At 40.8% G+C, this 15,298-nt stretch overlaps 3 protein-coding genes across 3 annotated transcripts in view; all 3 read right to left on the bottom strand.

The window, feature by feature from the left end:
* Positions 1–948: 948 nt before the first annotated feature.
* On the bottom strand, positions 949–3,514 carry dnaaf4 (dynein axonemal assembly factor 4; the record flags this gene model as incomplete). Its single annotated transcript, XM_083691677.1, has 9 exons — positions 949–1,085; positions 1,393–1,498; positions 1,695–1,848; positions 1,939–2,048; positions 2,246–2,391; positions 2,493–2,691; positions 2,810–2,943; positions 3,094–3,241; positions 3,392–3,514. 9 exons carry the CDS (start codon positions 3,512–3,514, stop codon positions 967–969), a joined length of 1,239 nt encoding a protein of 412 aa, XP_083547803.1. The 3' UTR covers positions 949–966.
* Positions 3,515–3,764: 250 nt separating this feature from the next.
* pygo1 (pygopus family PHD finger 1) lies at positions 3,765–8,471 on the bottom strand. Its single transcript, XM_083690870.1, has 4 exons — positions 8,343–8,471; positions 7,557–7,642; positions 6,559–7,435; positions 3,765–6,465 (listed from the first exon to the last, which is right to left on the bottom strand). The coding sequence occupies exons 1-4, from the start codon at positions 8,389–8,391 to the stop codon at positions 6,146–6,148; spliced, it is 1,332 nt and encodes a 443-aa protein (XP_083546996.1). The 5' UTR covers positions 8,392–8,471; the 3' UTR covers positions 3,765–6,145.
* A 4,452-nt stretch (positions 8,472–12,923) lies between these two features.
* Positions 12,924–15,298, bottom strand: part of prtga (protogenin homolog a (Gallus gallus)) — a gene marked incomplete at both ends in the record, with an annotated part of 36,807 nt that continues 34,432 nt past the window's right edge. Inside the window, 5 exons of the mRNA XM_083690869.1 lie at positions 12,924–13,334; positions 13,539–13,643; positions 13,778–13,919; positions 14,233–14,356; positions 14,759–14,941. Coding sequence (XP_083546995.1) covers positions 12,924–13,334; positions 13,539–13,643; positions 13,778–13,919; positions 14,233–14,356; positions 14,759–14,941 — 965 coding nt within the window. The remainder of the gene's footprint in view (positions 13,335–13,538; positions 13,644–13,777; positions 13,920–14,232; positions 14,357–14,758; positions 14,942–15,298) is intronic.

The raw sequence follows: 15,298 nt of genomic DNA, 5'->3' as shown, positions 1-15,298 counted from the left end.
TATCTGAGTTAGTTCAATAATTCATGCTCCACCATCATATACTCTGTCTAGGCTAGTGAGTCCCCTCAATGGACAATGCTTTTTGGTGGTAATTAAACAACAGTCTGTACATTTGTTTTACTGTGCTTGTTGCATCTTTCTATTCAATCAATCAAGTATTGTGCAATAATTGTCTACAAAAACTATCGACATATTGCAGAAACTCATCGACATCAGCATGTCTTACATATGTTTGGTGTTGAGCCTTTTAGGTTGGCAGTTGCCAAATGTAGGCCATTTATCAGTTGCAAAAGAAAGGTTGACAGGGATGTTGTGGCTCTGTATTGTAATTAACAAAGTATATTTTTACATGAATAATCAGACTCACTGACCGTGTCACTGACTTTCAATACATTTTTGTTGAGTTTGGGTTGATTAGAGCAAATTGTTACGTGAGAATAAATCAAATTAGACTTTGTAAATGAATACATTGATGACAAGGGTTAGGGTTAAGCCTGTCCCTTTTTTCTCTGCTCTTTCTCTCATTTACCATGAGGCAAGGATGAAAAATGTTTGACAATTATTATTTACAAGGTATTTGCCTCGTAATCAATGTATCCATTTACAATGTTATTAAAGTCTCATTTGATTTATTCTCACGTGACCATGCCTGCTCTCGTCAACCCAAACTCAACAATTGTTTTCACATAGTGTTAAATTAAGTGAAATGGAGTCAGATTATTAATACTAAAGTACGCTTTGTTAATAACAATACAGAGCCAAAACGTCCCTGTCAACCCGTCTTACAGGAACTGATAAATGCCCTACACTAAATGGCAACTGCCAACCTAAAATACTCTACATTGTTCAGTTTATTGTTTTATGGTATATGCATTTACATAAGGAATACAGAAGAAACGTTATAAATAGTGAAAACAGTTCCTTTTACGAATGCAAAAATATACAAGTGTTTGTCAACGTGTCCCTCTATTTTCCTGAAGGGCAGGATGCACTCCCTTGAATGGTTTGTCTAATTTTGCATGTATCTGCTTGTAAAGTTTCATTCTGCGGATCAATCTTCAAAGCGGCCTGGTAATCTTGAAGACCTATGTTAAAAATTAAAAAAACAAAGAAGATATATAGACAGATAGATAAGTTATAGGCCTTACATTCTGGGCAGCTGGAACAAAATAGCTGTAATATATCTTTCACCAGCAGAGGTCAGTTTTATCCAAGATAAATCCATCTCCGTCATATAGTCCTTTTTTGTCTCAATTCAGAAGAATTGGCCTTATCAGTTCCGAATTTTCTATTCATTGCATTTTAATTCTCCAAAAATGGAGGATTATGAGGTATCTAAAACAAAACAAAAACTTAAGGGAAGTCATAATGTATTATGGTGGTTAAACAGACCTTCAGCATAGAGCTCCAGTTCACAGAAAGCTGTGCCGCGTCTGACATGGGCTCTTGCTCTGGCACTTGCATTGTCAGCAACTGGTGGTGTCAACAGATCAAGTGCCTGTAGTGAAAAATATGAAGATATATTCATGAACACTCATGACTTTTTAAAACTTTTCATTAACTTTAAAACTTTTCAATGCCATTTGTGACATTGGTGACAATGAATGCATTGTGCAACCTGTTCATTATACATGCTATGATGGAAACAGCTACACAAGGAAGGCTAGACAGTATACAGTACTTGAAATACTAACCCGAGAGGAATCCTCAACAGCTTTGTGGAGATTTCTTAGTTTTAGGTGACAAGCAGCACGGTTTGAATATAGGGCAGGAAGTTTTCTGTTCAGCTGTATGGCAAGGCTATAGGCATTGACTGCAGACAGGTAGTTTCCAGTTGCAAATAATTTGCTGGAAAACACGAAGAAGGAAGATGTCAGTTTTGATATCAACGTTCTTACCTGTTTAAGGGTCCCTGATTTTGACAATGAGGTGACTTACTCTCCTTTCTCCTTTAACCAATCAGGGTTCCTCTCTTCTTCCTTTAGGTCATTCAGCTCTGCCAGGTCTTCATTTACTGTCCTTCTGGCCTCCGCCTGCTTATTAAGCCACTGTTCCAATAGAGGAGGTTCATCTGGTTAGCTTGGGTTGACATGTAAACATCTCAGCATTGATGTAAATAACATGATACCATTCATGGTTTCAATATGACATCTCTCTTAAGAGTATTATGGGTGTAATATGGTTGTCTGATCATAAATAGAGACTCAGTCAATATGTGAAAGTGGAGAAGGGGGAGAGCTTTCACCTCCTCCTCCTCTGGAACTCTGGATTCACGCAGGGCTGTGGGGAACACTCGTGGGGTGAACTTGATTATGATGTTGCCTGTGGATCTTGGAGCTGGCAAATCCTCATGTTTATTCTTGCCGAATATTTGACTGCTTTTTTTCTGACCTACATGAGAGAACATTTACATTATTTCATTAAAAATGTTCAATGAACAAACACTAGAATGTGAAGTTGGGTTGTGCTTAACTGGGTTTTATTTACTGTACCATGCTTGACCTTTCCTTCCTCTGTAGATCTTGGTCCATGTATCTTTTCAGCCTTGATTCTCTGACTTTGTAGCTTTAATTGGGTTTCCTCCTCTGCCATTTGCTTCTGCTTTAGTTTCCATGCCTCCAACTCAGCTGTTGCTCTCTCCCGTTCATCATCCTTAGATTTCTGGATCCTGGCTCTCTCTGCTTCCTCAAGCTGAAAATAACAAATACTATAGATATACATAAAGATGTTTTCTCAACCACAGAATACACTTTATTCTGAAAGATATAGTTACAGTATGTGGACAAAAGGAGAAGGATTAATAGATCACCTTCATCATCGTCTCCAGTGCATATTTTCTCTCGTCTTGTTTTCGAGTAGCTTTAGCTTTGCAGTCAGCAGCAATCTTGTCCTGGGCTTTCAGGAGTGCTGTTTCTCTGATCTCTCTCAATTTATCTTTGTCATCTGATACAGAGACACACACGTGTGACGGAATAAATAAATGTGATGAAGACATACTGGAATTAATAATAACGATTACAAAAGGCATAGATGAAATAAAGTTGTAAATACTTTGCATTATGTGTGTCTATTGTAAAATAATAACACTCTTACTGTTGGTCATCATAAGCTGCTCCCACAGTCTCTCTGACCTTTTCTGCAAAGTGAAAACTGCAAGTCCATTTCCAATTTTTGCAGTGCTTTTGTCATCATTTATGGGCTCAAGTAGGAATGCTTCAAATAAAAATGGAGGGAAATGAACCTAAATAGAAGAGGTTAACTGTTTAGACAGAGATAGACATAGCAACACTGGATGCTATCTAGTGGAGCCAGAGCCAAACCAGAGAGGTTGTAGATAATATGTCCAAACAGATCAGCCGCTAGTCACACAAGGCGGGATGGATTTTATTACCTTTAGATATTCGTCCGTGCAAAAAATGTCTACTTTCCCAATCTTTGCACCTTTTAAAGGTACATTTATGTAAATCATTGATTCTGTCTGTGTCCATGTATAATCTTTAATTATCAAAGGCATTTTAAACAGTTATCGAAACGTTAGCTCTGGATTGCTAATTTGCTGGCAGCAGGCAGCGGTGTTTAGCGGTTGCTAAAATCAAACGGTTGCCAAGGAAGATGTATTAGTGTATTTCCTGTTTCAAAATGTAGCGCCACTTAAAGGACCAGGCCACGTTTTTTTTGGCCAGGCCTTCATGAACCTTTCTCAGTCGTCTACTCCATGGTGGTGCATTATAGAAACGAGGACAAGGCACACTTAAGATTTTCAAAGTTTTATTTGACAATGCTTTTTAAGTGTAAGGACTGGACACCTTTGCACCACAGCACGAGGTACCGATATTAGTTAAGATTTCATAGAATGAACCCGGCGTTGCAATACAATCTTAAAACTTGTCAATTTAGAAAAATAGTTGTGGTATGTGCAACGTTATTGCATTTATTATTTGAGCTTGGTCTTTTAGTAATAACCGGTCAGCATTGACTCGATGGTTGTTCAGCCGACTACATTGGCACATGTAAGGCATCTTGTGTCAACAGTCATCTAATAGGAAAATGAATATAAACAGACATGAAAATCCGATTAACTGTACTTTCAACACACTCACACTCTCTCTCTCTCACACATTCACTCACCCTCTCTCTCTCTCTCACACACACACACACACACACACACACACACACACACACACACAAATATGAGAGCAGTGTTTTGTCTTACTGTTAGGAATGTTCATTTGAAATTTTCGATGATTGTTTCAATACTTTGTGTTAAATCTAACAAAACCTCATCAACAGCGGTTTTCAATTAAAGGGGACTAAGGTAATAATATATTATTCTTATAAACTTTAACAACATTTGATCACACAATATTCAGCGACACTACAAATTTTCTCATAAATTAACAGTCAACATCATTTAACAGATGTATACATGCCATTTTATCTCTCCACACATTGTATAAAGATTTATCTGGTGGTGACAACACATCAAAAAACTTCTAAGACTGTTGACCCAGAAGTATAATAAACAGTGCGAATTAATTAACTGCTTGTTCATCTTAATCCAAGCAAAGCAAACACTGATATAAAGACATGGTACAAAAACATATTGAAAACAGTTTACATTCACAATGCAATATTACTGAATAAAATGTTTTGATCAGACATTTCATATATTAGACCTTTTATTGGTTTAAAATGGCCACAATGTGAACAACAATTATTTTGGAACCATATAATGAATGCTATTCATGTCTAATGGGCCTGTCCTAACTTGAGATGTGGGCGCAACTGAAACTTTTGTGTGCAAATCTCTCTGACGACATCGCATGATGTTTATTTACACGCAAACGTTTAAGTAACCAGTAGGAAATTAAGAAAGTACCCATTCATACCACTTTCTAATTAATTCCAATTTGTCTTATAATATTCTGTAACCACAAAGAAGGTAACCATAACCCTATCCTATTTCACTAAACATTGCCATATTCTAATGGAAAAGTAGAAGGAAAAAAACAGCAAACGGCAAGTCCACAAGACAGAAATAAACTATTTGAATGAATCATTAATTCCATCATACAGTATATCCTTCTAAAAGTATCTTCACTAGTACCAAAGATGACACCCTGAAACAATCTCACCCTGAAACAATCTCAGACATTACATTTGACAGCTGTCTATTTTAAAGTTATTTGACCTTTATGCAGTAAGCCTGCCTTTACGTATTTATCAGATTATTCAACCATCCAAAATGTAATATAATGGTTTCACAAAGTCACAACAATCACTTGATGTGTGCATCTAATTTGCGCAGAAATAGACAATTAGTATGCACGAAAAAAATAACATTACAGCAAAGCAAAGTGCGCATAGTAAAAACAGGTATTTTTATACAACTATAATATTTTTTATAATATGTTCATTTGATTGTGAGCTTGAGCTGGACAATGTTTTATAAATTAACTTCATTAAGGCTCAAAATACATTCAATATCAGCAGTATGAATAAGAAATATTCAAAAACTGTTAAACTGTGTTATCGGGTCCAATTCTGGTTGTCCTAGCCTTAAGTAAAGCTGCTTTGGAGTACCTCACCAGCTGAGTCTCGTATAAACTTTCTGGGGGAACGTCATCAATACAGACTGCAAAACCTACTGCAGAAAATATATTATTATTGCTGACAATAGCAGATCAACAATGTTGAATACAGTTGCATCACAGTTACACATTCATAATCTGCTTGCCATATGGTTTTCAGAGAGCTTACTTACACTGATGTTGTAATATATCAACTATGTATACTGACAACATATATTGCAAGGGACAGTGAGGACCTCATAAGTAGACTAGAGAGGATCACATTTGGGACCAACATGGCTGCTGTTTAAAAGACAATGGTACCTGCCCTGAAGTGGGTCCAATACAAGGGAATAAAGGTGACGTTGAGTGAAAGAGAAACAACTCTAGCTTTTGCATTGGCCTAAACATGGGCCAAAAACGGCTAAATCTTTCTAAAGGATACCAAAATGCCAAAAGAAAAATGATATGGTAAATATTAAACCCTTTTTAAAATGACAAATCACCTACAAAAGAAGCATACCAAAAGCTGAGACCAAGACCGGATTCATGTCAACGACTGTCCGTTTTCATGCCTATCTCTTGCTGTTTAACGTAGGCTGCACGGCTGGCTCCTTTGTTCTGAGGAGCGGTGCCCCTTTCTGCTCCATGCAGGCATCACAGCCCCAAACCGCCGACACCTCTGCCGTCAACAGGTTGTAAGCCGTCTCAGTCATTCCAGTACAAACCCTGTGGAACCATTTTTGACATGAAGCCTCACACAGGATTGCTTCCTGGTCATCATTCACTTCATTCATGCATATTCCACATGGATACACAGGTTCTGTGGACGAGTGGCTGTGCCTGTTGGGATGCATCGCAGTCTTATTGCTGACCACACCACCACCACCACCACCACCGCCGCCACCGCCACCACCGCCGCCACCACCACTACCTCCACCTCCTCCTCCTCCTCCACTACCACCACCACCACCACCACCACCACCACCTCCTCCTCTTCTTCGCTGCAGGGGGGCTGCCTCCATGGGGCCCCCTGGCTGTGGGGACTTCTTCAGGGTTTCGTTACTAAGGTGGATGAGGCCATTGAGCTTCTCTGCAGTGTTGTTGTGGCTTCCCTCTGGACAGGCCACGGAGCCTCTGGTCTTTAATTTCAAGTCGACAGATTTGTCCTGGCCCATGATCTCCTCCGAGCCATGGCTTTGTTTCCGCGGTGACGCATTCCGAGATGCACTTCTGCTTGACACCTCACTCAGGTCCTGTTTAGGTGTGGGTGTGTTGTTGGACCGGCTGAAGTTGTTCTGCTGCTGTGTAAAACCAGGACTGGAGCCCATGCTGGGTCTTGAAGGTGGATTCCCACCTGGATTGGCCTCTCGTCCAAAGCTTGAGCACATGCCAGTGGGAGTGCTTTGGCTCACGTTATGCAATGGCATCTGACTCAAGTTGTCTCCCGGGCCTGGTCTAAAAGCCTGATTGGGTGGAAGTGGAAGCATGTTGTTGCTGTTGTTACTGCTGAATGGGGATTGGTTTCCAAAAGTAGGATTTTCATGGTGCCCGTAGTTAAACCCAGGGGATCGATTGAATCCCATGCCCATTTGATTCTGAGCAAAAGGGTGAAGCTGGTTGCGTATCTGGTAGGGACCCCCGTACGGAGAAGGCATCCTGTTTGGCATGATGGGGGCCATCCTGGGAGGGCCATAGCCACTGAAGCCAGGGAAGGGCGAGTGACCAAAATATGGGTTTCCCGAGGATAGAGGCTTGAAAGATGGCGTATTGTAGTCGTCATCAAAAGGATTGGCTGCCACTAGGTGTCCGGCACTTGGGTTTTGTGGTGGAGCATACTCAGATAGAGGAGTGAAGGAGGGGGCCTGGAGGCACACAATGACAATGCAATGAGCGAAAGTTAGTTGGAGGCAAATACTTAGAAATGAAAAGAAAATTAATAAATACTTAATTTCTCAAGCAGCACTAGGTACAGATGTATTCTACCTGGGGGTTCGACTTCCGTTTTTTCTTGTCTGGGCTTCCCAGGAGCATGCCTGGCCCTCCTAACCCATCAAGGCCACCATCTCCACCTAAAAAAAAAGAGAAAACCTCAAAAGATGTTACAGTGACATGGGACAGACACATTCCATAACATAGGCAACTCTACATTGTACAGTTTTGCAAACAAATTTATATTAAACATGTTGAAGCTACCAAATGATTGGTTACACACAATTGTGGGCTGTCGTTTTTTCCATGTCAGATTATAGAAGTCTAAATATGAAATGGCTTCAGGAGCCTACCAAAGAGAGTATGTATAAGAGTGCTAATCTCATCAACGTAATGCATTTTTTTCCCAATCGTTTTTTTTATTACCATGATAAAGTATGAGAGCCAGCATTACAGCAGCATGGTCAGTCACAGAGAGTAAAACCCACACATAGTAAGTCTTATCACGGCAATCGACAGAACTACGTCAGCTGACGAGAAGTTCGTGGTAGTTCCAATACAAACCTGCCAAGAAAGTGAAAGTTGGACCAAAAAACTTGACGTTTTCCCGTAAAGCATATCCAATTCGATAGCATGCTTTAGGATCAAATTTCGGAACGTGAAAATGACAGCGCTGTCTATTTGAGTTTCATTCAATACTTCAAAGGCCTTGAGGTAGGCCGACATGCTCCTTCTCAGGCGTCATTATGGTCGGGACTGAGAGCAGCGTATCATGCCCCCACACACAGCAACGTAGGCTACCACGCACAGGCACCGAAAAATACCGAAAACGCACATTACCTCGGTTTCTTTTGAGAGAGAAGGTGTCTTTATCCTGTTCCGTTGACATTACAGAGCTCCTTACATGACTTAAACGGCCAAATTGTACGATATAATGTCCCCTAAATAGTGAAAAGGTAGACTGCTCTTTTCCCCCCAAGCAGCAATCACAGCTATCTGTGTGACGAGGAAAGCTGCAATCGGTTTGCAAAGTTTGGGAGGAGCGGACAAATTCAACTTTGTGATATCGTATGTCACGCGGAAAAATTGGGGAGAACGTCGTGATATTGTGACTTTTTTATACATGAGGCTTGTGACTTGTATTTCTAAACTATTTTTATTATCTGATTTTGACAAACGGAACCTTAATGTGACAGCACAGATACCCCTCCACATTGGCATGTGAGTGTGTCTGCGCTGCCGCTCCGTCAGATGCGCCGCCGAGACAGTGTGATGAACCTCAGTGTGATGTAACACTGCGACTAGGGGCAGAAGCCAATAAGCCCAACTTCTCCAGTCTGTATAGTAAATATGTATGCAAAATAAATTATAGTGATACTTACCCTTGATTTAGCTAACTATCATTTGTTTATTTTCTCAAGTGACAATTGTCATTGAAAGACATGGTATTGTTACATTGTCTCTCATTCTCTGCAACACTGTACAACAATCATGGGAATACATTGAATTGACATGCCTTCACTGAAGCTGCTTTTTTTTGGGTGGGTTTATTCACAGGTAGCCATATATACACATAGAAGATGTATCATCTCTAAATCACAACAATCATGCTGAGAACATGTGCGTGTTGAAGTAGTTGAATTCTCTCATCCATTAACAGTAGGCCTTATTCATGTTGCTCATGCAGATAGTAGAAGACCATTGATTGGATGAACTCTAATAATTGCCTTTACAGGCTGAAAAGCCTTCAATCTTTGGCCCTACAGGTGAGTTGGGGAAGGCAGCCATTTTCACAATGTGGTATCTTGTGAACCATGACCGTAGGCATCCAGGTAAACCAGTAGTGTTAGTTACATGCCACTTTCTAATCTCAGTCAAAGGATCAGAGGAAACATACAACTATTGCAAAGGGGTTTACATTTTTAATGTTTTTTTTAATTTAAACTGAATCAATAATTTTCATAATCAATCATTGTTTAAATCTTTTTTTTTTTTAACTTTAATTGGACAAGTATAACATTTTTGGCATGAACATCATTGTAGCTGTTGGTATTTGTGAACAAAGACAAAGAGCAAACAGAAGAAAAGATAACAAAACATTGACACGAAAAATAATAATTACAAAAGGTACATTCATTTTTCAAGGCTTGTGCAAGCTTTCACTATAACACTGGGACGGCAGTGGGTTTCCCTGAGTTTAACTGTAAATGATCCACAGTGCCCCACTATTACAGCTGAACCAGCACAGCCTTTACAGAAAACAATGTGGCTTCAGAAGCGAGGAGGACTCAGAACACCAGAATCAACACTCACACCAAGCCCTCCACATCATCCCTTTAAATTCACATGTTCAGAAAAGAACAACATTTCAACAAAAGGAGAACAATTCTTGAAACTTAAGACACACAGGACAGGATCTGTATCCCTTAATCCACCATCTCCTGCATAACACAGACCTCCTCTGACTATTACAGTAGCATCCCAAAGTGGTCTGCATCCATCACATCTGTAAGAAAAGCTGGAATACAAACTTGAGGTAGACATTATGTAACTTATTGGACAGACACTACCAATACCGGGTGGCAAAACCCTTTCAAACATTCCACTGAAGTTCTGAGCAGCCGGCTCAGGTAGAGATGCAGGTCGGGGGAGGGCCAGACTTTCGACAATGAGGCCAAATGAAATCTTAAAGAGTGACAGAACAACATGTCTCCACTTTACTACAGTTACATTCAGCAACAATTATGCTGTAACTGCTGAAAATAAAACTCTGTTCCAGCTTTTTGTTGTCACCTGACAGTTGGATTTCAGTCACTTGGCATCGCAACAATGCAGAGGATTACACCTGCAAATAAAAAAATCTTAAACAACAAAAATATTCCATATACAGACAGTTTAACACAGCTTTCCAGATTAATGTTCATCTACAACCATTTTAAAGGGGTATTCACATTTTTATCAAACATTAATACATTTTAGGCATCTAGGTAAAACCAAAATTCAGTTGGTACTTTCTCAAAACTGGGGTGCATATGACCCCATTGCAATAACAATAATATATATATTTCTCCTCCAGTGAGAAAAGGTAAAAAAAAAAAAAAAAAAAAAAAAATCGGTCGGTTTTTGCTTCAATTACAAATTAACAATGAAAGTTTTAAATGACTAACACTGTACCACTTTAATCTTGGTTTGTGGTCTATTAGACAACCATTAATTATGTAGTAATTGAAATATAAATGGGGATTACGTTTTGGAACATTGTAAAATGACAAAATACCATGCAAAGATATGCGTCTGAATTGATCTCCTGCCAATATGCAACGGTGACATAATATTCTTTGGTTTACATTGTTTGCTTATCAAATGAAAGTATAACTGATTGTGTCGTTCTTCATGCAAATATTCATCCTATTAGTCAGAAATCCTTTGATTGAAAATACTGTTGCAATGCAGGATGACAATCAATATAATATAGTGTATATATCTCTGCATATAATTTTCACCTACAATGTACACACACCCAGTTGCAACAGTAAAACTCGTCAAGGAAACTAACAACATGATGATTTGGTTACTGTGCATGGAATTGATTATAATTGTCACTTCTGCCATCATAAAACACCCAAAATCCTGGGGGCACTTTTGCATCTCAACTCTCTTGGTCACAGAACGGGGGCACAAAGGTGCAAGGCTTTGTTTTAGAAGCAGCATCTCAGCTGATCTGCAGGGCTGCGTTTAATCTTTGGTCTAATACGTGAGGAAACTTTCTCCCCATTATTATTTTCCCAGGGACCAGCTGAGAGATCAAAAACAAACTGAAGGAGCAAACAATTATTTGGATGATAGCATCAGTCACCGCTACACATTGGCTGTGATCAACAAATCAAAACTAATCTGACAGACAAGTGCTAAACTTATTTTTCTACTCTATCGTAAAGCATCAACTACTTCAACAACAAAAGTAACTAGAACGTGTACACAATAGTACATATCAGTCGTCAAAAATATAGATTTCTTTGGAGGTAAAAGGTTTTTTTGGTGTTCATTCCATTCTTCACTTCCATCTCACTGATTTAACGGCTTTTGGTTCTCAACAATCATTCTTCACACATCTCTCATGTCCATGTGTCAGAGCTCTCCCTCAGATAGTTCAGACTTTGATACAGGAGCCTCACTGTTTCTCCCACGTCTGAGGGACTCTTTCCACATTAAGGCCATTGATAGGCTAAAGCTTTTAAGGTTTGCTGTATTGAACATGTCAATACAAGCATTTTTGGTATGTTCTTTCCCAAAAGAACAAATAAGGAAGAAATCATCCAAAAAAAGACAGCCTGCCATACCACAGACACATCATGTCAACTGAATTAAAACTAAAAGTTTTTTCCACCTGTGAGGAGGGCATCACAAGGCTCTGAACCGTAACTGGCACAATATTCTAGAGAAACATTCATAACAGACCTATGGCAACTACCCTCTACAATGAGCAGCTCAGCACTAAGAAGATACCCTGTCAGTCAACCATGCAACAGTACACAATACATGGTTTTTCAAATGTACTAAACCTTGTTCCCTGAGTTTAGGAAAAGAATAACACAACAAAATAATGCTTAAAATGAGGTAGTATAAAACAGGATTTGCAAGGGCAGTTGCACATCAACATACAAAACAAAAATTCGACATTCATAGTTCTTGTGAAACTACTTGTGAAACCATCACTATGGACAACTTGAAAAGAACACTGTGTCTTAATACTGGCTCACTATTGAATCTCAGCAACTGTAGTATAACTGTACTGTCCCTCAATCTACCATAGACAAACACTCAAAGCTTCTTGTATAGGAACCTGAGAAATAATCCACTTAACCTGTGATAAAGAAGGAAAATATCAAAGCTTTAAGTGAGGACTGCAGTACCCTTAAAATCCTGTTCTTCAGAATAAACAAGGAGGAAAGACAAAAACAATCGGATGAATCTTACCTAGCAAATCAATCAAATGTTATGTAACAGAAGAGACCCATTACATAACTCAGGTATAAGTAGTTGTTAAATATATAGTTGGAGTTTACCAATAGGTAAACTGAGGTAGATAATAAGCAAAAGAAGGGCTCACTTCCCCCTTTGCTCCAGTGATAAACTCTCTTAAATAATGTCAGAAATGTCACATTTTTGACAATCTTTTCAAAACATTCATGGTGGGTGAGATTTTTCTTTCAAACATACATACACACAAACAATCAGAATTAAAAGAACATAAAAAAAGGAACACATTCACTAAAAGAAGACGTTGAAAGAAATCACCAGAGCCTGAACCAGAGCCCAATTCTTCCAAAGACCTTCTTTTTGGCTTCCTGCTCATTGTCTATTAGAACAGTGGAGTGGGATTGAGGGGGGTGGGGGGGTGGGGAGGGGGGTTGTAGGCTGCTAGAGGGAAAGTGCAGGCTGGGAATTGTCAGGGGCCTGGTAATGGAGGCGTGCCTTCTCCATGGAGTCTCCCATCTCCAGCTCGAGGTGACACCGCTCCCCCAGCTCGCCTTCACTCTCCTGGGCAGGGCTGCAGTCTGACTCCCCGCTCTCCTCCGCTCTCAGAGACGGAGGCCGGCTGCTCAGACCAGAGGAAAGGTTGGTGAGCTCCGTCTCGTCGTGAGAATAACGACCCGAGTCGCCCGTCTCGTGGCTCTCCTCGCTGTTGGAGGAGCCCTCCGTGTCACCAGGGGGCCTGAACAGGATCTGCAGGGAGGTGGGCTGGTTGGGGGACGAAGCAGATTCATCCTCGTAGCACAGCACTGTGGTCCCAGGCTGGTAGGAGCTGATCCCATGGCTCTTCCTCTGGGTCTGAGTGAGAAGGACATGGGAATTTAGGTGAATATGGAGACAAACATCTATCACTCATCTATCACTCTTCTCCGTTCTATTGTATATCACTCCTGAAGTGTCTGCTGAATGTAATGTAATGCACGAGAGAGCACACAGTGTAAGTCTCCCTCTCCGTTCAGACTCCTCCATGCTGCCTGCTTCCTAAGAGTCTTTCATTCTTACCTTCGGATTCTGTTTCTCGTCATTGCTGAAGGAAAACCACTTCTTTTTCTTCTCAGTGCTGGGGTAAACCGGTCCAAGGCTATTGATGATCAAATTCGTTCCACCCTAGAAATGAGATGGGCAATGTTATGAATCTGTGTGCATGTGTGTTCTTTTCCCCGTATGCTTTTAGTACATGTGCTATACAAAGTCTGATTGATTGATTGATTGAATGATTGATTGAATAACTGATTGACTACCTTGGCATCAATGAAGTGTTCTGTCCTCATCATGGGCAGCATGACATCAGCATTCTCATCCTGGCCCTCAGTGCTCAGACGAGCAGCAACAGCGGGAGCCTGTCCTGCTCCCTGACGGACGGCTTTAGTAGCTGAGGATTTCCTGTAAAAGAACATCACATCACCTCAGAAGACTCACCAACACAAGGGACTCCATCCCAAAAAAATCCTTCTTCTAGCATTGTGACTGCCAATGGCCCCTGGTCTGAGCATTGATTACTTTATCTTGTGACGACTGATGGATAGATGATTCACTTACTTAAACAAATGTTGTTGTATGTCGCTTTGGATAAAGGCATCTGCTAAATGCCATAAATGCAAATGTAAATGCAAATGAATCAGGATATCCTGACAACCTGTCATGGCAAACCTGTTGCAGAATCAGAAACACACTGCGAGTCTGTTGACATGGTTACCTGTTTTTGCCTCTGCAGACCAGGATGAAGGCACAGATGATGATGCAGATCAGTGCGATGCAAACCCCCACGATGATCCCTGTCATCGACTTTTGGTCCAGGTGGTAGAAGCCGTCAGAGAACACTGCAAGACATTTGACAGAAGTTTATCAGACACATCCGCTAGTGTATAGACACACTCCTGAATCGGCTCTGTGGGTAGAGGGACTTCTGTGTGACGTCTTCTGTGTGAGCGCTGTGTGTCGAAATCAAAGCATATGACAACCATTTCCCCTGACATTCAGAAAGCCTTGTTATTACACAGTAAATAATTTAGCAGGAGACAAAGGCTGCAGGCAAAGCTATTGGATTTGACACACAAGATACAAGTATATCTACTACGTCCAATGACAAGAGGAGGCCTGTCATTAAGGTCAATGGGGAAAAGATCCATGTATGCATGACATAAGACACAAGGGGCATACAGTAAGTCACAAGGGCATAAGGAATCAGACCTCGGGGCCCAGAGAGGTGGTTCTCTACTGACCCGTAGTGTGAGCAGAGCCATGAGAGCGCCTGGGGACGTGACCAGAGGAGGAGCCGTCCATCTGCACCGCTAGCTCCACCGCGTGGGAAAATGGGCCGTCTCCCATCTCATTGGACGCAGACACCTTCACCAGGTAGATGTTGCCAGGCTGTAGGTTCTCGAGTAAAGCCATTGTAATGCTCCCTATACAACAAAGACGTGGGTTGGTGATTCACAGCATATCAACACCTTGAAGCAATTCATTGTCAAGGGAATGGAGGTAAACTATTGGCGTTCTCGACATATTCCTAAATATAGGTGCTTACATTTGCCTGTAAATAAATCATTTGTGGAACTCGAGGAACGACGTCAGCCCTGTTTTTCCGCTCCTCACTCCCATGGTTTAACTGACCCGTGAAGAACAGGGTTTACAACGTTGTGGAAAAAAACATTCACAAACCTGAAGTGTATGAGGGGGCTATTTGTGACCAGCTTGTCAGGGGAAGAAGTAGGGGTCAGGGATCAAGGACTATACACCCCCCCCCCCCCCAAACCCCCCTC

This window comes from Argentina silus (genome assembly GCF_951799395.1).
Source record: "Argentina silus genome assembly, chromosome: 19".
In the NCBI taxonomy this organism is placed as follows: Eukaryota; Metazoa; Chordata; class Actinopteri; order Argentiniformes; family Argentinidae; genus Argentina; species Argentina silus.
This window is presented reverse-complemented; position numbering and strand designations above follow the sequence as displayed.

What these genes read in the sequence shown, in the direction of transcription:
- pygo1 (XM_083690870.1), bottom strand. Translation starts at nt 8,391, where the DNA reads ATGTCAACGGAACAGGATAAAGACACCTTCTCTCTCAAAAGAAACCGA. An exon ending in CTCTCTCAAAAGAAACCGAG is followed by an intron (nt 7,643 to 8,342) that starts GTAATGTGCGTT and finishes CTTTTTTTTTAG; the next exon opens with GTGGAGATGGTGGCCTTGAT. An exon ending in AACGGAAGTCGAACCCCCAG is followed by an intron (nt 7,436 to 7,556) that starts GTAGAATACATC and finishes GTGTGCCTCCAG; the next exon opens with GCCCCCTCCTTCACTCCTCT.